This window comes from Zerene cesonia, chromosome 9 (assembly GCF_012273895.1).
Source record: "Zerene cesonia ecotype Mississippi chromosome 9, Zerene_cesonia_1.1, whole genome shotgun sequence".
NCBI classification, from domain to species: domain Eukaryota; kingdom Metazoa; phylum Arthropoda; class Insecta; order Lepidoptera; family Pieridae; genus Zerene; species Zerene cesonia.
In genome coordinates, this window is record NC_052110.1 from 744,122 (window position 1) to 769,514 (window position 25,393).

The following is a 25,393-nucleotide window of genomic DNA, read 5'->3' on the forward strand; positions in this document are numbered from 1 at the left end:
TTGTTGATCAGCAGGGTGCACCACGAGCAGGTGAGGTTGGCTTTGGCCATTAGGTGTTATATGGCCATTACACCCCAAATATATATTATTTACTAAGATATACTACGCTAAAAGCTTCGTGTTCCCAAAATAAACGTTATTAGATTTTGCCCATGAACATTATACAACAATAAAAATGGACAATAAATTCCTTTCTTGATAATAATTGATTGGTAGATACAAAAAGGTTTTTAATATCAGTTTATTTATTTATATTGGTATTACGAGCATTGTTTTTATATGGACATTTATACCCTTTTTTACATATTTTGATTTTTTTTTACATAATAATTATAATATTTTTTTTTAACAAAAATCTTACTTATTATACATAGTTGTGCTATGCCAAATTGAAATGGACCCACATGGAAGGCACCAGCTTTCTAATAAAAAATAATTACAAGAATCGATTCACCTAGTAAAAAGTTGAGAGGTATCAAACAAAACCTCCTACTTTTTTGTAGTCGGTAGGAAAAAACCCTTCTTAATACTGTTAAAAATAATTAAATATCAAGACTACTCGAGCGTTAACTACCGTACGTTGCGGTTGTAAAAACAAATTTTATTATTGTTAGCCCGAGCTACCGCTTCGTTTACTTCGAGTCAAATGTTTTTTCAGCTTTATTTTTTTTGTAGCAAATACATGAAATCTGAAATATTATCGCTTTGTTGATGTTCCTAGCTGTGCAACATTTCATGTCCTTGTTTTTTATAAACAAAAAAATCTCAACAGCACTATGAAATTCCCTTTGAAAGTCAAAAGTCATGTATAAAACAGTCACATTTATATATTTAGAACTTTTTCCAATTATTTTATAAAATATTTTTATGCATATGATATCTTACATTGCTAATAATTTGGTCTGACACCAACTTCTAAGCAACAAATAGTTGCAAGAGTAGGTTCAAACTTTTCCTTTGTTGAATCGATTCGAAATACCGTATAAGTAAATTCAACAAAACTAAATATAACATAATTCAGCATATTCATAAATCTCAGAAGTTTCAGCGAAATCCCGCTTTTTACGATAACATTGTTCTCGAAACTTCTAAATAATATGTCTTGGGCACTGCTGCTAAAACCTTTGACGTCACTTTTACAGAAATTACTTATAATTATGCTTGGAAATTTTATTCTGTACTTTCTAAGTATCTTTCGTTTAATGATATTAGGTTAATTATTTTTTCTTTGTGCCTTAGGATCCTTGGGAAGTTTTGATAAGACTTTATCTTCTTTATTTGAAGGGTAGACTGCTTCTTATGTTTAAATATAGAATGAATGTGGTCTTCGTTTCATAAAGACGTTTCTTGTATAATAAAACAGTGGGTAGTATTTTTAGAAAAAGAAAGCATCAGTATTTAGTTTATTTTTAGTATATAGTTTCTTTTAGAGCTTCGCTTAATTATCGTGTTTTTATTTCAAACAGACTGTTCAATCAAAAATACAAAAGTATCCTCTTTGTAATACTAGTTTAGATACACTAATAAACGAGACTAAAAGAATGAAATATGATTGTAGCTCAGTGGTGAGAACCTCGGAGTTCAAAATCGATAAGTCGGGGTTCGAGACCGGGCGAGAATGCAGGAAATAAAAACTGTTTTTTTTTTACTGAATTTATCTACACGTGTGGATAACAGCACCACTGCTTAGATCGGTGAAGGAAAATGTCGTGAGGAAACCGGCATGTCCAAGAATCAAAAGTTCGACGACATGCGACATCTGCCAACTCGCAATTGGCCAGCGTGGTGGATTATGGCCTGAACTCTCATAAGAGGACTGTGTCCCAGCAGTGGGAACATATATGGGCTGATGATGATGATGATGATGATTGTAAGAAACGTATTATACGTACGATCTGTACCAAAATTCTGCGTCAGGAAACCTCAGTATTAACCTTCACATACTCTTTGAATATTATAATAAATACGAGTAACGTCACAAAAACATTTAGTCAAATATTTCCCGGTCTGGAAAATGAAAAACTTAACATGAAATAAAGCTCTGGAGGGAAACAAAAGCCTGTAGAAGAAACATATATTAGACAGCATGAGTTACTCGTTTCAAAGCACTGTTTTTTACGCCTTGTATGCTACGAGTTTATTACGATGTGATAAGAATATAATCTTGTATATTGAGCAAGCGAAATTAACTTTTCAGTACAATAAAATAAACTTCTATAATATATAAATTGTAGAAGATTTGTTTGGTGATCTTAGCTTAAAAACTGCTCGACTCGTTTTAAAAAAACTATTTACCTTTTAAAAATCTTCATCGGGTAACATAGCATGTATCATATTTTCCTTATCCTACGACAACTCGGGTAAAATCGAGTAGAGCGGCTAGCGAAATACCAATAATCAACAATGAAAAACCGTATCGAAAACATTTCTTGTTAAGTATTTTTAAATCCTACTATCTTACTAATATTATAAATGCGAAAGTTTGTAAGGATGTGTGTGTGTTTGTTGCTCTTTCACACAAAAACTACTGAACCGATTGCAATGAAATTTGGTACGTAGACAGCTGGACAACTTGAATAACATATAGTCAACTTTTTATCCCGATATTCCTACGGGATACGGACTTACGCGGGTGAAACCGCGGGGCGCAGCTAGTAGTTCCATAATTAATCATCGCCAACCTTTACTTAATCATCGCTTACCTAAAGTTCTCAACGACCTTTTCTCTTTGAAAAAGCTCTGATTGTCTGCGTACCTCAGAAAGTTCTAGATTTTCTAAGGTCTGATAACAAAGAAGCAACCGCAAGTTGAAGTAGTCGTTCATCAAATCAATTTCAACTTTATTTTCAGCACGTAATATCAGGTATAGCAAAGAGGTTTTAGTTTGTTCATTTTAATTAAAACTTTGTAATGGATATGCTCTCGTCTACACCGGTTTTATGTTTTCAAATAAATATATTAAATTATTTGTAGTTTAATACAAGTAAAATAATAATTGTTAAATTGTCGAACTAATTTCAAGAGACTTTCTTTTGCCTATTTTGCTGAATTATCGTGTACAAAGGATAGCCTTATTGAACAAGGCTTTTTGATTCATGTTTCAAGTAATATTATAAAAAAGAATGGTTTACTTTTTTAATTTGATGTTTTAAAAATTATATACATTATCTGTGCCATTGGAAAGCTGACGAATTAAGAGGCTTAGAGGCCACTTATACAATATTTTGTTATCGCACCTTTACATTATAAACGAAACATACTTTAGTTATTTTTTAAGGGTTCCCTACCCAAAGGATTAAAACGGACTCTATTATTAAGACTTCGCTGTCCATCTGTCTGTCTGTCTATCCATCCATTCATTTGTCACCAGGCTGTATAACAAGAAATAATAAAAAATCTAAAATTTAAAAAAGAGGTTTAGTACCAGTTAGCACCGTCACAAATTGGATGGGTCAACAATTTTATTCACAATTGCTCTTTTAGTTTATTTGTACGGAATCCTCGGTATCGCGAGTGTGACACGCACTTCACTAATTTTTATTATTATAAATATACATAGTAAGGCCAAAATTTTGCATTTAATTTTCTTGCGCCGCTAAGGACCAGGCTGTCGAAATAAACTTTGATTTAATTCCCCAGGCACTTAGTGTAATGCGAAATACCTAGAAATGCTGGATTGCGTTCGTGACCCCAATTTATATTCATAACCAATCCATCCCCTGGACATCAAATAGCAAAGGAATCTAAAATTCACCTGGCCATCTTTGCGTGAAATGATATTCAGTTTTCGTTAGACATGCTAGTTTATTTATAAATTGTTGGATTCGATAAAATTATCTTCGAATCGCGATTTAATAATTTCATCCCTCAATATTTACGACACTAAGCTGTATTTGTACCACGGGTGAAGCCGAGGCGGACATCCCTAGAATCATATAAACTAATGTCAAAAATATACTATAACGTTAGTAGCAAAATAAATGTTCAATACAACGCAATTCTCTAGAAATATGAAGTAAAGTAAAGAACGTAGAACAATTAACGGTGACCTTTCAGCAAGTCTAGCGAAATTCAATTACGAAGCTTTTAAAGTAATAGGTATGTAGTTGTTTTTATTTATTTTTCATTAGAGGGAGTGCGGACATTTGGGTCGCAGTAAACGAAGCGTGAGGCGTCATCCTCGTTTTATTAAGGCTTTCTATATTTAATTACACTTTAGAAATAACAATGAATGACAGGCTAGACGCATTATGTTGCGATACTTTTATCAGTTTAATATATATGTCTCTTCATTCGGTAAGTAGGAAAGCTAGGCCCGAATCCTTTCCTTACCTTTCTCAATCCTCTAGTTCCTCATCAATCCTTTCCTATTATATAAAGTTGGTAATCCACTAGGAGGGAAACCTCTGCAAATGTTGCTGGCCGCTTACCATCAGGCGAACCACCACCTCGCTTGCCAGTTATTACATTCAAAAGGAAATTCTAAAATACTTCACCATTTTCACATTATCGTGCCGTGTGTAAACTGAAGAAATAATAAAAATACTTTTAAATCTTTTTGCAGGTAATGACCTGGAAAAGTATGTGCTCACCAAGTAATAAAGTTTAATGAGTATAATAAAATTAAGCATTTCACTCACAACAGCGAGTCGTAAATGTTATCTACAAGTGTTAGGTTCCACTGTGAAGTTGCTAATTGTATGAGGTTTTTTCGCCTTCGCTGATTTTAATACAATATGACTCTAGCCGTGCGTCATGGCTTCAACTGTCATCTTCGCTTTGAAATCAAACTCGTCGGCGTTGTATTAATTCAGACTAGATTTTTTTAATTAAATTGTCAATTATAAATTATTAGAATAAATCAACTTATTTCCATCATATGTTCGTGTGTATCTCTTGATATGTAGGAACACATAAATACAAGTAAATATAAAATAGTAAAATTATGTAAATTACGGGCAATTATGATCTATTATTAAGCCATTTTTATAATATTAATGCGGCTCGAAACAGAGAAATTAAAGAACAAAATTATTAAGCTGCTGATAGCTTAAAGAATATATTTAATTGCTTAGAGCACACTTTGTTAACCATCTCCTCTAATGGTGTCGAAAATATAATTTAAAGGAACGTTAACATTTTCGGCATTTATTTTATAGCCATAAATATTAATTGCTTCACGTGCGTGGTTCTTGTATTTTATATGATTATGTTTCAAGCATGCCAAAAATTGTCATTCAATTTATTGAGGGGAAAACATTCTAAAAATTTCCAGAAGAATATGGAATTTACAGTAAAGAAAAAATCGATTGTATTATGGGGTAAATGGATAGGTTTAGATAATACCTTTTTTCACATGTTTATTTTAGATTTATTTATTATTATAAATTATTTGCGCTATCAAATTTGATAATTAATTATTATAAATTATAATTAATTATTGTAAATAAATTTTTGAATTTGAGAATTCATTCTAAAAACCACAAAACCGTTACTGTGATGTTCCAGCGTCATGTATTCGCAGTATCTATGTAATATATCTCTGCCATTATCCATGGGTGGCGATAACCACCAGCTTACCATCAGGCGAACCACCAGCTTAGTTGCCTACGATGTAGCACTATATCTACTATAATATAGTCGAAGACCTTATTTTGTACTCTTAAAACAACCTTTAATATTTTCAAATATATCTAAATAATATATATGTTAATAAAACAATTAAAATTTGTAATAATCATTTTTATTATACAACATTGATTTACATTGAAACAAAAATTATATAATATATATTTATAATACGTAATTATACAATACAACATTGAAACAAAAATTTATAGCAACAGCCTCCGTAACCTGAACCTCCGCAACCATCTTTTGCATATATTTAGGACATTGTTATTCTCTTAACGAACTTGGATTCGTTTAAATACTTATGCCAGATAATATTTAAATGGAATGTGAGCGGGCGTGCTATAAGCATCATAATTAAAGATTTAATTAATTAACTCGGCTGTGGTTGTTTATTTAACGGATAGTAGTAAGCGGTAAAGTGAAAGAACAGAGATTTAGGAATTATATTCATTAAGAAGAGATGGTTGTTGTTGTCGTGTTGAGGTTAAGCAGCTCTTACTGAACCTTACATATCAAATTAAATATATTGTCGTTAACAATTCTGTCTCCTGCCAGGCCGAGACATTTTTACTTATATTCGTTACCACAAGAATCACTTTAACCCAGCACTTCGACTTTTACACTCATACGACGCCCATAACCTTTTCCTTACCGTTCTCTCGTCAATCTTTTCTCAATACCTTAATCCCTTCTTCTTATACCTTCCCAATTAAAAGTCGGCAATCTATTTTTAGACGCGTAAAGTCTGCAATTTGAAAGTATGCCTCTCCAAGGTTCATGGGCGGTGGTAGCGCTAACTATCAGGCGACCCATCCATTGCCGACTACGACATAAAAAATACGTTAACCACTGTACGAAGAACGCAGTCTATATATCATCATCAAATCCAAAAAACGCTATAAATACATCGAAATATAGCCGAGTACATAAAGGAAATGTTTACCCTATTCTCTTCAAAATGGAGCACGCAACACGGTAATTGGAAAAGAGGACGTGATCCCAGATTTTTCTTCGCACTTTTTGAGAGCATTGTTCCGCGAAATTCAGTTGTTTGTTTAGTATTTCTGTATTTAAGATAAAATGATTGCGTGGTAATTACCTAAATGATTATGTTTTTAATAATAAATGTGGGCATACGTTTAGCACATTTATTACGAATATAACAATATATTTCTATAATTGTCTGGAAATGAAACAAACTTTTTTCAATTTTAATTAAGATTTCAAAATACGATTAGTAATAGTTACAAAGCATTACTACAAAACTAAATGGATAAAAGCCCTAGCTTTGAACCAAGATAAAAATTTTCTTGTTTCCACAGTAAATACAAGGATCCAAGTTACGAAGCCTGTGTAAGCCTTGTCCGATCGAATTCACGCGAATACGTGACGAAGTTACCCAAATAGCCTCTATACATAATACTTACTATGGAAAAGTTACTCAAATGGCCTGTATACATAATAATATGGAAAGTTTTGTTAATACACCCCGCTAAAATATGCATATACAAGACACTTTAGAGCATCTGTTTTGGATTAAATAGAATTTAAAGCAACTTCAAGTATCCTAGTGATATTATAAATGCGAAAGTTTGTAAGGATGTGTGTATGTTGTTGCTCTTTCACCCAAAAAGTACTGAACCGATTGCAATGAAATTTGGTAAATAGACAGCTGGACAACTGGTATAACATATAGGAAAACTTTTATCCCGATTTTCCTACGGGATACGAACTTACGCGGGTGAAACCGCGGGGCGCAGCTAGTTTATTATAAAATTGCTGATCCTCTTTAGTATTTTTTGTATTACTATTATTATTTAGTATACTGGTGATTCGTCTGGTAATAAGCGATCACCACCGCTCATGAACATTCGCAAAGGTTTATAACTGGAAAGAAGGAATGGACTGGGAAGGTTGAGGAAAAGGACACGGCCCTATAATATGAGTATTTGTTTAATACCGTATGTTGGATAATGAGAAATTTCAACATTTAATTAGAGAAACAATTATTTGAACGTTAACATACTATATTAAATAACCATATCCAAAAATACTACAATTAATAAATAATAAGGTTTAAGCTAATCGATTACTAGTTGTTCTTTTACTTAGTTACCTAACCCTTCATTCTGAACATTATTGTATACATTTCACATAATATTTATTTACTGAAGCTTTATATAAAAGTTAATTCACTATCCAGAGTATCCAAGTTGGAAACGTAATATCCATTAACCAAATAGAGGCCTTATGTATCTATAATAAAGCACAGATTCGTATAACTTATTTACAACAACACTAAGTGATTCCTCTAGAGTGCTAAGTGGGTAAATTAATTTGTATGCTAGAGTTGAGCGCAAGTTTGATCCACTTATGTATTAAGGGTCCTTTAGTAGGGTCTCTTAATTTGAGTTAAGGGATATTTCACTATGGCCACATATTTATTAGAGTAAATAACTGTTTCATCCCGGAATATGCTACAAATATTCGTAGCGCATAACAAATTCGTTGCCGATAGGCGATTGCTACGGTGTACATAAAACGTGCTACGGAGCGATCGTTACTAGAGGTAGGATACGATACCCATGACCGATGACACTTAAAAAAATGATAAAAATTTGAAGCTACAAGGAATTGGAACATTCGGATACAAAGATTTTAAATGTTATTTCTTGTTTATTATAAATCATAAATATAATTTAGAAATGAACTATTTAATTTTACGTAACGGTTTATATTATATGTTGATTTTTAAGTCAATTAAAAGTAATTTATTTATTTGATTTACTAAGCATTGTTTTACATAGATACTCATATAAAACTCATCAATAATTTAAAGAAATATAGCCTGCCTTCACAACGTTGAAATTCCTACGTCCGTTGCGAATAGTTCATGAAATTTAACCTACCTACCTACGTACCTACTCGTATTTTTACATCTGCACACATCCTAAAGCATACAAAACGTGAAGATAACCTTATATAGTAATAACACCGTTAATTGCGAAGTTAACACACAACACCGACCATACATTTCGCTTGTTTTTCCTTCCCTCAATTTGCTACGTGTTAAACATTTTATGCCAGCCTTGGCCCGAAAGGCCGTAAAATGAGTGTGTTGTTTTTTTTTAGACTATTACTTAGAATTAACCTTTCTCGGGCTCTTATCTTTTTTATATCGTTACTGGCTGTCACGCACTGAATGATTAATTAACTTTCCTTGTGTTTGTCCGAAATAATGATATGGCTTTATTTCAGTGGACCTACAAAATGGTCTAGTGACTGTTATTAGTATAAATTTTTGATTTTGTGATGTACAAAGTCTATGTCTCCATTGATCAAACGCTTTTCAATTATTTTTTTCGTCTACGATTCTGTATTGCGTTTAACAATTATTGCATTCTTATTGTATTGTTATTTGTGCGTTATCTCACATTTATAAGGCTACGAGCCTAATGCTATTACTCATTAAAAATACTTGAATTTATAAATTAAAATGATAGTAGTGTTGCTGTCATAATCTTATAAACAAATAAACGTTATATAGCAGATTTTATAAATCCATCAATTCGTAAGTGAAATGTTAGAAAAATATCTCTTAACAAAATGGAATAAAATAAAAGCCGCAAAGTTTTCATTGTGTTGATGAAAAACCTTTTAGCGTCGAGATTCTCTTACTTTTCAACAACCAACCAACGATATCAGCTGTCTCATTATTTTTAACGAGCGAAACGTATCGTTTTGTTTAAAAATATATTGTTTTATTTATATTGTGAGCTATGATTTAGCTGTTAATGTTTAACACTTAAATTGAACAACATCGTTTTAGAAAGAATATCCTTACGAAACTTGTCGTAAAATCGAAGAATTTAACACGTGTCTTTCACTAACTTTCATTAGGGTAACGTGGTGGAATATGGCTTAGACATTCCGAGGCAAACATACTCTGCCATTTCTGAAGAAAATATCTAAGATATTATTTTATACTTGATAACTTTTTAAGCAATAACTGCCTTTTTTCATCAGTGCTCGAATTATACGCATTGATTCTAAACATAAATATTTAATTTATGAAATATGTTTTAACGCGGATTTTCTTAAATGGACACAACAACACGATGTTGTGACAATGTTTTATTTGACAAATACTTACTTTCGACCCTGTAAATATTGCCCTGGGGTCGTATTTAATTCCGGCCGCTACAGAGTTTACACATATTATGTCTCGTGGGCGATGTCGTCCTCAGAAATTTTAAGATTTTCTCTACACAAAATGTCAGTTTCTTACGCTTAAGGCTTTTACTTAAGAAATCTTCAACTTAAGTCTTGAGTACGACTACGCTTATGATTATTGTATTTTCTATTTATTAAATAGAACAAAGTTATTTATACTGCTGTGTGGCTATGTTTGTTTAGAAAATATAAGTAATGGTTTATCACACATACTTAAACTAAAATTAAAATCAAGTGCTATGCACACACATTAACACACGCACACACATACAAGTGAGAAGAAATTATCACACACAGAGAATAAAGAGTGTATTAAGCCTTTTGTTTCAAAAATGTTTTAAAAACTCATTCACAATTGTATTTTCCAGTTTTAATATAGTTTTCACATTTTGCTCCGCCATCGCTGTGGATAAAAGGTTTTACAGTACGTTGATAACATGGACACGTATCGAGTTGTTTGAGTTAGACTCGTAGAAAAATGCATATCTAAGCTCTGTTTTCGCGCAGAATACTGATTGTGGTTTTACTACGTGATTCTTTTGGATTATGGGCTTCTGATTTGTAAACGTAGATTGTAATCGAAATATCAGCAAAATTACGCAATGGTTGTACTTTTTAATTGCAATATTATACACGTAATACTATAATCACACTTGACACTAATATAATAAATGTGTAAGTTTGTTTGCTTGGATGTTTGTCCATCAATCACCTTGAAACTACTTAACGAATTTTGATGAAATTTGGTATACAAACAGGGTATGAGCTGACTTGGGTGATAGGATACTTTTTATCCCTATTAAATGTTCCCTTGGGGTAAAACAGGAATCTTGATATTCGGGCGGAGACGGGACGAGCGCCTAGTATGTTACAATATGAACCTACATAAATACATTTAAATAAGCCGCTTGCAAATAACGTAGAAGGTGCGTAGCTTTCGTAGAATTTCGTAGCACGAATTATGTCAAGTCTACGTGTGGATCTACGAAATTGGGTACTTTTAAATAATTCACGAAATTTGTGTTATATTTGAGAGATTTTTCCATTTTAAAGTTTCGAGTACCTTTTATATTTATCATCATCATCATCATCAGCCCATATATGTTCCCACTGCAGGGACACAGGCCTCCTATGATGGTTCAGGCCATACCTTCTTATTTGATATTATTCTATTACATTACGAATCTTTTTTTAAGGTATTGCGTTGGATTAAGAAATTTATTGAGATCGAAACGTGATGGATAATATTTTGTCTTTATTCATAATTTAAGATTTGCAAGTATATACTGAATATTATAACACTATTATTATATTAATTAATATTATACTTCCTTCATAATATATTATTTCTCTCATAGTATATAAGTTTTTCGATCTTCAGCCGCCAAATATAATATTTACTACGTGGAACTCATTGACTCATGAATATATGATTGGAGAGGAAATAAATAATATTTTAGCTCCAACGCTACGTCCCGAGTATGATATATATGGATAGAAAATAGATAAGGCAACAAATATTTCCAGCTTAAGTAAAAAAATTATTCATGGGTAGGGTATACGCTTTTATAATAAAATTCCTGATAATAACAAAAATGTTGTACGATTAAATTGACAATGATAATTCTGATCAAATGGGCTAAAGAGAACCAGCGAAAAACTTGAACCCCCATCCAATTTATGACCGCGCCGACCGTTGCTTAACCTTGATTTTTTATTATTATTTGTCACAGGGACAACAGATTTATATCATTTCTGAACCAGAACAGAACTATATCATATCGGACATATCAGACAGACAAACAGTCGGCGAAGTCTTAGTAACAGAGTCGCATCCTATCCTTAGGGCTACAGCCGCAGGCTTAAAGCTAGACCAAACTGATATTTAAAACCAACAAATGCACCATCGATTTAGAATAAAAATAGTGGCAGACCATCCCCCAAAGGATTAATAGTACATGATAATGTTTCCCACATATGAAACCACATACAGATGTGAAACATTACGCTAGTTTGTTGGTCCCTGGGGCCTACCAACGCCTGTTAATGGTTTGAGATTTGGGAATTCAGCATATTGAAGAGGCCCATATCCTCTTCCTAACCCTTCCCAGTCCTGCCTTTTTCCCTCTCTTCAATCCTTTCCTCCCAATTCAATCCCTTTCCAATTTGCTGTCGGCAAGCCATTTGAAGAGGCGTAAGGTCTGCAATCGATCTTACGCCTCTCCAAATGTTTATGGGCGGTGGTAGCGCTTACCATAGGGCGACCCACCAACTATATTGTAGACTAAACATAAAAAAAAAATATTTATAGAGCACATTCATCCTGTGTTAATGTGTTTTGAAAGACTGCATATAATTATTTCCTTTGTGGGATATATTGTATTAGTTATTGAATTTAAATGCAGATTGGAGTATATGATATCGCAATGTAAGACTGACACAAAGTAACCTACGGAATAAGAAGTAATATACTACATTGATAGGTGATGAAGCAGAATGGATGGATTGTGACTCATCACCATCTATCCATTCTGCAGCCAATGCCTTCGATTGTCTAAATAGACTTCATCAGTCTTTCAGACTGATAAATTCAGAACGTATAAATTTTATCACAGTCTAATTAATTCATAGTTGTATGCTCATATGTTAATCACTGTCCCAATAGCGAACATCCAAAGTATGGGTTTATCCTCTATCATAATACAATATATGATATGACACACTAGCTTTCCACCCACGGATTTGCCTAGGTACTCAAAGAAAACTCGCAGTTACCGTTTCTGTGGGATTTCCAGGATAAAACCTATTCGAAATTCTCAGGTCTCAAACATACTTTATACTGTACAGTGTTTGTGTGTTCACTCGAATCAATTAAGTAGCTTAGAAGTGAAAAAAGTCAGACAGACATATTTACTTTCGCGTTAATAATATTAGTACGAATCATTACAGCCAGCACGGAGACACGGTGGCAAAATGCCATCAGATTCGCATAATACTTTCATTAACATAATATTCGTATAATAAAAACAAACAATTGGATTACTCCGCCCATTATTTAACAAATGGTATGAAATAAATTGTAATTTACTCCGTGTAAAGCCTCTCAAAGTCCTTTACTTAAGCTTCGGTGTTTAAGTGGAATAAATTAGCGAAAGACCTGATTAAAATACACGATAATTCTTGGAAATTCTCGATATCAATACTTGAGTTATTTATTTTCTAACTAGAAGGACTTCAAAGGAGAGTTTTGGTATCGTATTTAATTTTAAATTACTGATTATATAACAGGTACAAAATTGGATGTGAAAATGGGTTTTAAATTACTTCTGCGTTCGAATGTATTTGAATGCCTTTAAACAATAAACAATAGCCTTATTTCAGGGTATATATAAGTATGATATCACTCAAACTCCTATAAATATAAAAAGTGCTTTATAATCAGAATGGTCTTCACACAAGATGCTATTAATATTCCCTCCCACCCGGTATTATTTCAATATTTTATGCCATAAGCAGGCAACTGAGCTGGTGGTTCACCTGATGGTAAGCGATCACCACTGATCATGAACGTTTGTAAAGGTTGGACCGAATAAGGGAGGGATGGGCGAAGGGAATAAAGGTATGCTTGAATGAATCTTTTTTCTAATGCAACAAAACACAATAGCGTTCTTCAATTGGGTTGTGTTTCTTTAACTGTTTGCGAGCTGGCCCAACTCGTGCCCAAGCGTGCTCGACTCACATATTTTAAAATTAAAATTCATATCGGCTAGGATGTCTGCTACAAAAAGTTAAATAAAATGGCAATTAAATAAAAAGATGCGTTTATCATAAGTACATATGTATAATCATAATATTTTGTACTAACGATCCCCCCCGTCTTCGCCCCTGAGTACGTTTTTACTCTCCATAAAAACTTCCTTATGCCTTAACAAAAATTAAAAAAAACCTTCGCGAGTTTTACTCTTAGCAAGCGATTTAGCGACTTATTTTTATTGATATAGATAAGATAAATATATGCACCTTCAAGAATCATATCTCAGGCTATTATAAAAAGAACGTTACACTAATACAAATTAAGGCTATATTTGTTTATTCATGTTTCACATTCAGGTCCAAAATCTCGTGTCCAATCTCAAAGGGGTTAAATCGTGAAATTTTAGTAATGTAGACGAATAAATCCTTTGAAAATGTGACCCAGAACTTCACTTTGTACAATCAAAACACTACACGCTGTAAACAAGGTGGCAATATTAAAATTGTACACAAAACATAGAAAAAATAGAAATTAAATAGAAAACTTATAAAGGATATGTTTTTCGACATACTTTTATTTATTGCGTATGTTTTTTACTCCTCATTATTTTTCTTTTGCACAATGAAGTACATTTATGTTTTTAGATTAATTATTTTCTTGTCATTTACATATAAAAACCACTACTACCACGCTCTCTGTAAAATGCTCGAAACGGCTGGATAAACAATGCGATGAATATTGCTTTTAAAATCCATTAAAACGTCTATTTCTGAAAAATGATATACTAAATAGATTCAACGTTTGTTCAAAGCAAAATACGCCTCGCGTAGGCATAAAAACTGCTTAATAAGCTGAGCAGGGTGGGTGACTAATTGATTTACGAAAATACGTAGGTGCCGTGTACTTTGAATATAAATGAGGGGGCCGGGTGGTTTTTTACGCAGAATATATGTTTGGGCAATTTTTTGAAACATTTATGATGTACAAATTGTGTAAAATAGAATAGAAATTTTATTCGTCTTTGTATAGATTTCGATAGTGACCGTAGTACGTGAAAAAGTAGTCTGTGCGACAATTTACTAGTCTTCTATTAAATAGAATTGGTTCGTTAATTAGAAAATTGCTAAACGACTTACATTATATTCAGTTTTAATTGTTAATGCGTACATGCAGACAGTTTATAACCTAGATTACTACATAGGTTTTTTAATAAAAAAAGGTATGCGAGTTGTTTATTATATAATACCAGCTAGCTTTCCACACGTGGCTTCGCTCGCATAGTCTAACGAAAAGACAGACAGTACAGGGCTTTTCTCCGGATAGTTCAGTTCCTATGGGTTCTCCGGGAGAAATCTATCCTATGTCCTTTCTCTGTCTGAACCTACCTTTGTGTCAATTCACATGTTTGTGTCGTTTCAAAACGTTGCAGTGGTTTAGTCATGAAGAAGGGACAGATAGACAATGTAACTTCTACGTTAATAATTAATATGAGATGGCATTAATTATATCTATTCCTACCAAATACAAGGCTGCAAAATAACAATGTCCAATAAAATCCAGCGCAGCTAAGCGCTATGTATTATCGTTTATACCAATCGTTAACCCCAAGAGCAAAATTTAAATGCATTCCGTATTTCTCACGCGTATTTACCCGTAAATTATTGGTCCGTTCATGTTGTTCTCGCACCTTCGATACCGTTGTAAGGGTCTAGAGGATTTATTGGAACGCTTTCGAGTTCCCACCTTTAAGGTTATATCTTATTTAAGGGTAAAGATTTAATTTTATCTAGGGTTTATATATTTAGCAGATTTCTCAATTAAGGTATTTCTTTTTGCACGCCTTACACTTATCCTTTTTAACAATAGTCTTTAAATATTTATAATATTAATATTATACGACTGATTCCAATAAATCTTGACTCGATATTAAGGCTGCTGCCGCACAGTCTGGTGACTCACTAGGCTCCGCTAAGCACCTGTACGTACGGCAGCAGTCTAAAACATCCATGGTGAGTTCTAGAAAATAAATGTATGTATGGACAAATTAAAGCAAGGCAGGCTGTATCGAACAGATGCAAAAGGTCAATTTAATCATATATTCTTCAAGTGCTCGAGATTCGTGAAAGCGACCCTTCCGAATTCTGATGATACTCCTACCCGTTTTATTTTCCAACGAAAGCTATCAAATTATATTTCGTATCAATTCGCATTACGCCAATACGCGGTTTCGATTCAATATCATGGAGATATTCTGTTTGCTTTACCTTTGCAATTTTGCAGCATTGATTCTATCAAAGAGAACACAATTATTATACAATAGCGAATATAATTTACGATTGTTTATTTCTAAGGTGATACGAGTTCGAGAATGCTCTTTCATTATTTATTTATTTTCTTCAGGCTGAAATCAGGTTATATTGAGGAATAAAAATCTAACCCCAATTCAGGTTGAAATAATAAGTGAAGTCTGCATAGTTTTCATGCTAAAATCATTAAAATCCATATATATATACTATCTTCTACTCATATTCTATCTTCTTCACCTGGTGCCACAGCCACGTAAATATAAATATATTCACAAAATTTACACTTCGTTTATTTAAGAAAAACAGAAGTTACTTTAGAATAAAAAATTAAAAAGATATAACTCATCTCTTATTATCGATCTCATTTATTCAAAGATTAAAATTTCTACGCATTGTTAAAAATCATAAGTCCAGCTGTAAAATAAAAGTGACAGAATGCTGAGACGTCACGAGTGTAGGATATGTGTTGAGACTTTTTTGAGTAGTTTTTTTGTGTTAGTCCATAAAATTTTTCCGTTGAACCGAAAAAGCTTTGAGAAGCTCAGAACGGTGATCAATCTCTGCATTTTTATTTTACTACTAACTCCTTAGTATACTAAATACAAAAAAGCCGAATTCACTCTACAATATTAGCAATAATAATATATATTATTATTTTTAATATAAAACATATAGTAATATACAATTACTGACTAGTCTCAGCCTATATATATTTTTTTGGTCTATCGAGCCGGATTTTAACGTGATATATGATCATATAGAGCGAATCATTTTCCAGCTCATTCTATGATTGTTTAGATATCAAATTATCAAATACACGAGGGCTTGGTGTCATAACCTAAACTAACATCGGGATCCTACTAATATTATAAATGCGAAAGTTTGTAAGGATGCGTGTGTGTGTTTGTTACTCTTTCAAGCAAAATTTACTGTACCGATTGCAATAAAATTTGGTATGTAGACAGCATGACAACTGGAATAACATATAAGAAACTTTTTATCCCGATATTCCTACGGGATACGCACTTACGCGGGTGAAACCGCGGGGCGCAGCTAGTACTTCAAGAATCTCATAGTCTACCCTCCTAGCACTCTACAGTCAATATTATCTAATAGCGAAACTAAGTATAGCCCCTGGGAGTCAGCCAATTTATGTCACTTACCTTACTGCTAGCTAACAACGTAATTTCCCAGAGGTTAGTCGATAAATTGGAACCTTTGATAGCAAAAATACATTATTAAAGGATCATTTACTTCTGTTACATGACGCTCGACGTCAGCTTTATGACGTGTATTTATACGAATATCTCTGATGTCTAGGTGTTCTTGAAATGGTGTGTATTATATTCATATCTTTACATCATTGAAATCAATATATATCGTCTCATATATATATATATATATAGCTAGATATGTTGTATTGCATACAGGTACATAGCGATTTGTTTTCTTTACTCGATCGGATCACACAAAATATTCATCAGAACATATTATATCAAACAGTATTGACGACTTTATTTACTCGCTGTTTTAATAATACTACACCGGCATTTCTCCAAACATCGTTGCGCCAAGCACGTAGTCTATATTACCTTGCTATAAAACAAAATTCTTCTTTCACTATCATTTTACGATTCATTATTTTATTCCTATATAAAACCGAAGAGAAGCGAGAGTGCTAGTATGTAATAAAATTAAGTAAACTTCCCCAAATCTCAAGATTGATAAGCAAATTTATGGCGGTCGTAAAACACGAATACTTGTGAATATTTTATCATCTCTCGAAAGAATAATCAATGCTTTACAGGTGTTTCGCTTTTTATTGCTTTTCGTTGAGTTTCTGCGTCGTAATACATAAGACATATTGAACCTAATACTACAGGTATTTATTATTTATGTTTTTAGTAGAACAGATCGAACTGTAGTGAAATTGTCACTCACATTCCTAACAGGTTTATTTCTAGACATAATTTAAAGAGTTAACTAGAATATATGATATTAAATCATATGGTAACTATTCTAGATCCTTTGTAATTACTTAAATGTATAATAGCCTTAAAATTTGTTTGTAACAAATACTGTGTGAACATTAAAATTCTATACATATTTTTGAATGAGTCAATAATAGAGAATTCGTTTAATAAACATAATATATTTACTTGGTTAATGATTTCAAACTCCACGCTTTTAACCAAAATGTCCTTTTATAATCATCCGCTGGTATACTCATTATCTATTCCCAAATGACGGAATAAAATACTACATCCTCATTTTATTAAGAAAACATAACCTGATTATGAAAATCAACTGTCTACCGTTCACCGTTTGTTTTAAACTAGCTGTAACCCGCGGCGTCTCTCGCTTGGTACCCGGATAAAAAGACTTTGTGCTGGTCTTTATGCTGGCCTTTGTGCTGGCCTTTGTACTAATCTAGACTATAATCTATCTCTATACCAAATTTCACACAGATACGAATCATTGTTTTCGCGCGAAAGAGACCTCCATACGTCCAGCTATATTTACAAACTTTCGCGTTTATATTATTATTAAGATAACACGTATAATCCGTGCTGTCATTTCTTATACCCAATAGACATACCAGAATATAACCTCTCGATATTTTCTCGTAAGCTTTATGTCACAGTTAATCCTATCTAATACCTTCAACTATCTAGTTTAGTTCCAGAAAAGTTGATCAAAGCTTTATCGTTGTAATACTGTATAAAACTTATAATTTTTTTTAAGTTACGTATGCTTATTCTGTAACATACGTTAAATAATAATAAACTTCTTATAGAAGTTACTAGACGTTGCCTATAATTAACTTTATTCTCAATATGCTGTTTGTCTCTTCTGCTATCTGGTTGACGTTAAGCTTTCTTAGATTTATTTGATCGGACACGCTGCTATTACAATTAGTCATTTCTTTTGTATTTTTATTCGTTTACAATTTTAGAAATATTGTCGTTGCTTTGAGGCGTTGTTCGAAAACTTGATGAAAAGTAACCTAGATACTTCACCAATCAATTAATATAACAATTACAATTATAAAAGCTTCAAAAACCCTTTGAAATGTTGAAATATTATAGCAAATTCAACCGAATTCCCTGACCGTTATTCAATAAACCAAAATAGGTCAACCGAAGATATGTAAATTTCGTGCATTTGGACAAATAAACATACAGTTGTAACGAGGAGCCAAATTGCCAATTATATCTGTTCGTTCAGCCATGCTCATATCGTCATCAATTTTAACGAACTGCGCTTAAATTACAAAGTTTTGAGCATGACCTGCCTGATTTTAGCCATTCGATTTTGAAAGTAAAATGGAGCAATAAATTTACTTACATATCCGCCTTCGCTTTTATGTATATTGTTCTCATTTACTTTAGCGACGACGAAGTTTATACCACGAAAATTTATTTTGACCACGCGGGCGAAGCTGCGGGTTGTGGTTGTTAACACAAGCCAAATTCAAAACAATTTAAATTACTTATACATAACTATTTACTGGGTGAACCGATTTTAAGGATTCTTTTTATATACAAAAACTTGTCAAGTGATCCAATTAAAATTTGGTCTAGTTCTGACAATTTGAAGGCGGTTCAGATTTCGCCAGAACATACTCGTAGTATAGCATACAAAAATTCTACTTTACACTACTAGAAATTTACATTTTCGTCACGCTTTATTCTTAAATTTTGTTATACTGTATCTACATACTAGTTACGTTTATATCTGTAGAAGAGTAAGTATCGAGTCTTGCTTTTTATTCCGAATTCCGGTAATAGTTAAAAAATGACTTTTAAATATTCATGAATGGTTATAAAGTTTTCATGAATAAAAATTTTTTGGAGTTTACATTTTATAACATTAGAGAATAATAAAAATTAAGATGAAATACAATCACAAACTAACAAAATAAATTAAGCAAAATATATACACAACCGTTTAAATATTATAATGTTTAGCATAGATTAGGTATTAAGTTACGTAGTGGGAATGTCTGATCCGAGCTAAAGCGAATGTAATTTCCTTTGGATCAGATTAACCAGGAGATCTCCAGGGATATAGACTTCGTGCCTAGGTAAGCTGATTGAGCATTAATAACAAACGTTGAAGCGCAGTTTGTTAATGTACTAATTCAAAACATATTTTTAAGGTAATGTATAGGAAACTGAGCTGGTGGCTCTCCTGATGGTAAGTGATCACCAACGCCCATGAACATTTGGAGAGTTATGAATGCGTAGGTACAAACGCATTGTCCGCTTTTTAAGAGTTAATAATAAGAAAAGGATGGACGACAGGAATAAAGGAATGAACTGGAAAGGATGAGGAAAAAGATGCGGGTCTCCGGCTCCCCCAGTCACCGAACGAAGCACAGGATCATGCTTCTATTTCACGTCGGTCTTCTTTGGGGTGTGATACTTCTCCGGTGCAAGCTGGCCCAATTAGTATGTAGTCAACACACTCAAAAATATGGTTAAGCAAGCCAGTGTGTGGTTGATAAAAATTATCAAATATAACACGCTCACATCACATCGATCGACATCGATGTCATAAAAATTAGTTTATATTCATAATATGTATGTTATTTGAACTTAAAACGCACCAGTTTTGATTAAGAACATTTTAAAAACTTTTAATTAAAATGTTTTTGTTGAATATAAACTTTTATACACTTATATTTTCAATGCTCCTTTATTTTTTCATGTTCATTAGCATTTTACTTCTAAACTTGAATATTATAGTTAACAGAAAATTAAGCGCTACGTTATCACCGCTTTTAACGCAATCATAGAAGTGTAGTGTAATTTTTTGTTTATTTTTGTCAGTTATGTTTCATACTGTATATCGTAATCAAGCGATTCTTTTTCCTTGGTTTGTTTGTTTCTTTTTGAGTTTTCTATAGAAGAATATAATATATCACCTCATTTTACATAAATTTTTAACCGACTTCAAAAAAAGAAAGAAGTTCTATTCAACTATATTTTTTATTGTTTGTTACCTCATAACTTCTAACTGTGTGAACCGATTTTGATGATTCGTTTATATTCCAAGCTATTGTCTTGTAGTCCCATTTAAATTAGTCTTGTATTGTTTTAAGCAAAAAATAAAAACCACATAATTTATTTATTTTTTTCGTGATTTACTGTTTTATGATATGATTTGTGTATTTTTGTGTATTAAAATTAATGGTTATTTCTTTCTTTCTTCTAAGTAATAAAAACAATCGGAAAAATGAGAAAAATACGTTTCTAACATACACGGATATAATTCGTACATCGTAGGATGAATTGATAAATCGAGTGATCGCGAAATTCTAGGGATTTTGCGAAAATACGGATAATTAGACATTGGTGGTAATATTTTTCAACCTTACTGAAAAAAGGTAATGTTTCATGCTAAATACAATTTATATATCTGCCTATACATTAGTTCTAATATTGTAAGAAATAAAAACAAATAACATCATGACAAAAAATTAAAATTAATAAATTTTAATTTTAATGGCATTTTTATGTGTATTTTAGCAGCCACGCAGCTCAGGGAAATGAGACGTGTGACCTGGGCTGTGTTTGACCGGCTATAACCTTTCTTATTAATTAAAAACAACGCGTTAATTATAAATAAAAAAAGTCTACCTAAAACTCCCAGAGTTCCCACCCTGTGATTGCGATAGTGCTTTGAAACTATTTTAAATCACAAAAATGCTTTTTAATACATATTAATAACTACCAAGTGTTACATATAGAAATACTGCTATAGTATCAAGTGCGTTTTATATATTACAAGGAATATGTACTTTGCTATTAGTCATAAGATCATCTTACATTTTAACAAATAGCCTTTTTTCATCTCAATTTGCTTATTACAACAATTTTTATAATAAATATCTACATTTTTCATCACGTCAATCCGAATCGATTGAGCACATATTTTCAGACGCTCTTCTTTTATTTTCTTTATTTATTATATATTCTTCTATATATATTCTTTAATTATTAAAATGTTGAACTTTTTATTCATCCTAGTTAAAGATTATTTAGCATAAATCACGATGTCAGAATGATAAATATTATATAAATGTGAGGAATTTGATGATGTTCATAATTTACCCGAATGTTTAAAAATACTAGTGGTCTTTATAAGGGTTAAAATGTTTTTATTTATTTCTAGAAATGTCGCCGTGCACAATAGCTACGGGTGTGGTGGCGCTGCTGGCTCTGTGCAGCGCGCCGGGGGCTGTTTCACTGGACCTCAACCGTCTTTATGGGCATCATACAAAGCGATCTGGTAAGGAGAGACCCTTTTTAGCGTGAGGTAATCCACAAATCTGGCTAGGTTGAAAGATTATGAAGAATGAAGATACATCTAAAACCAATGTTACAATATAACTATATATGTCAGATAAGGTATCAATTCCATTCCAAATATGGCAATAAACAAATGCGTATGAATATGTCACAATAAGTATATTTTAAAAGTGTCTCAATTCCATCTTCCGTTTCCTTCCATCCTTCCATCCTAATTATATTTTCAAAATAAGAATGGATGGATACAAAAAAAACTTTAAATCTAGTTTCTTTTCCGTTTTGTAATATTAACAAATGTCACACCAAACAGCAACGTCACAGATAAATAATAATTCTATCTAATTGCCGTCTCACAAAACACGTACGTAAGTTCTACGGTAAATATCATTTATTCTACCCCCGTCTGTTCTGGTGACAAGGTTGTGTGGGCTAGAAATTACCTGTAACAGACAGCAAAGGTCACATGGAGCAAATTAGCAATTTATAGTAATTTTAGCACTTATGTGTATACGACATTCGCTAAATCTACATGCGAGAGAGAGATTAGAAGTAAATTAGGTTATATTGTAACATTCCTACGATTTGTCATTTGAATTATGTCAAGTTGTGTTGTATTATTTTTCGGTGAATTTGAAGTATTTGGTAGTATTTAATGTTGAATACGTTATAGGTCATTCAAATTCTGAGTAGCTTCTATTGAAATAATTTTGATATGGAAAAATGACTTGTTTGCATTCGTTGTTTTTATTTAGTATTGATTTGATTATTTCATTTTGACTTGATTATTATAGCTATTGAATATCTGAATGCAAATTTTACACTAACGAACAACTTACTAAAATTAACTCAATTTTATATGGCCTTAAAAAAAAGTATAATTAAATAGCAAAATTATTGATCACATTGAATTTCAATAATAATTACAGTAACAATACTATTTAATAATATATATATAACAATACTATTTAGTAATACATAATCATACTAATATTAATAATTTGAAAGTTTGTTTGTCCGTCAATCACGCTGAAATTACTGAACAGATTTTGATTACATGAAGTATACAAACAGGGTATGAGTTGACTTGGGTGATAGGATACTTTTTACCCCAATTAAATGCTCCCTTGGGAAAAAGTAGAAATTTTGATATCCGGGCGGAGCCGGGACGTGCGTCTAGTTTTAAAATAAACTGTTAGTTATGCATACACGAATCCTAAAGACGAAATTGGTTTTGAAATGCTCTCTCATACACTGTCTGAATTATGTGTTTTAGTGACGTGTGAATAACGTAGGGCGATGAATTTTGATTAAATTTTAAGGACGTTGTACACATGAGAAATCAAATAAAGTTTTTGACAATCTTGCTATATTTACATTGATTAAAATAACATTATATCTGCTTCATGCAAATATAGAAATAACTGTAAAAAGTTAAGTAAGCTATAAACAACTTTATTAATAATGCACATATTTATAATACCAACTAGCTTTCCAACCGCGGCTCTGTCCGCATAGTTAAAGGAAATTATTGTATATCTTTTCCATTACTGTCCCGGGGATTCTCCCGCATATTTCAAGTTCTCGGGGGATTTACTGGATAAAAAATACAGTATGCTACTATCATAATATTCAAATTTAAGCATTATTTATCCTTACTGAAAAAAAGTATTTATTTAGTTACAACTAGTTCTACATAGAGAAAACGAGTTCTAACAAAAGTAGGTAACTTATATATCATTAAACTAATAATATATATAAATAATTATATATCATTATACTAAGAATAAATTATATCATTAAACAAAAATAACTTTAATGATATAATTTATTCATTGTTATGTTTAAAAGGTACAAACTACATTACTCATGCCATGAGTAAGTCTATTTTGTTCAGATAAGTGAGTTGAGATAATTTTTTTTTATGATTTGTTCATCCCGAAACTAAAAAATCTCCATCTTAAAAAGTTTTTCAATATTTTTTAATATTATTCAGTCGATTAAGCATTGATTTCTATACGACATTGTTATCATAATTTATAGGAAAGGATAAATGAACAATTTCACAGATTTTAATGATTAATAAGTAATTTATAAGACAATAAGACTGTGAAAAACGACCTTTACTTACATAATGGCAACCTTGCTTACGTCATACCTACCCAATTACGAGAGCGATGAATCAAATTAACAGAAAACATATCTCGCTATAAAGAATATTTTCAATTGAAATTTAATTAATAATTCAAAGAACTGCTCATGCTATATTAGTTTTCGCTTTTAAATAAATTGAAATTGACTTTATCATTGAAATTATTCAATTGGCTCTTCATCGTTTAGACTTTTATTAAACGAACGTACTAAGAGATAATGAGCTTTATCTATTATTATGAATTATTGATCCATTTTTTTTCATCGATCGTCAAGGCGCACAGACTCTAGGCACCGCTATTTGGTGAACGTTCCATGTACCCGGACGAAGCGGTTCGATTCCACAATATACTCGAATCGCAAGGGATTGGAAAATGCTTCCTGAGTCTGTGTTCCCCGACGAGTACAATCTGGAGGTCTTCAAGAGTAGAGTGAACAAGTACCTTCTAGGGAAGCGCGTTGCAGCCTAGACTACATCTCAGCTTACCATCAGGCGAGATCATGGTCAAGTGCTTCCCTATTAGAGATAAAAAAAAAGATAGATCAATAATTAATAATAATAGATAAAGCTCATTTAACTCTTTTTTGTGCTAGTGCTTTAGCTGAGCTGGTGGTTTTCCTGATGGTAAGCAGTTTGCAGATATAAGGCTTCAGCAAATGCGTTGCCCGCTTTCAATGGATAAGGGATAGGGGAAAATGCTGAATTTCAAAATGGAAATAGTTCTAAACATATATTTGTTACTAGTGGTTTATGCAAAATTCTAATGGATGAAAAATTGTCGCCTGAGATACAGAGATTAAATTTTCGTTGTCAAAACTCGATTGATCTATCGAATCCTATCAAGTGTCGCCTCACATCGAAACGTAGCGCCACAGATAAAATAGGCGTAGCGCTTTCGTAGCGATTGTCTCTTGTTATGATATTATATTGTATGGCCTTGGTGTTCAGACGAATGATCAATTTCAATATTCGGCCCAACTACCCTCTCTTTATTAAAAGT

General features: G+C 32.3%; 1 protein-coding gene across 1 annotated transcript in view; it reads left to right on the plus strand.

Annotated features, from left to right (window-relative positions):
- LOC119828969 (IDLSRF-like peptide) overlaps positions 1-25,393 on the plus strand; it is a 54,047-nt gene that overhangs the window by 19,779 nt on the left and 8,875 nt on the right. The window contains exon 2 of the mRNA XM_038351311.1: positions 22,108-22,224. Within this exon, the coding sequence (XP_038207239.1) occupies positions 22,110-22,224 (115 nt within the window). The 5' untranslated portion in view covers positions 22,108-22,109. The remainder of the gene's footprint in view (positions 1-22,107; positions 22,225-25,393) is intronic.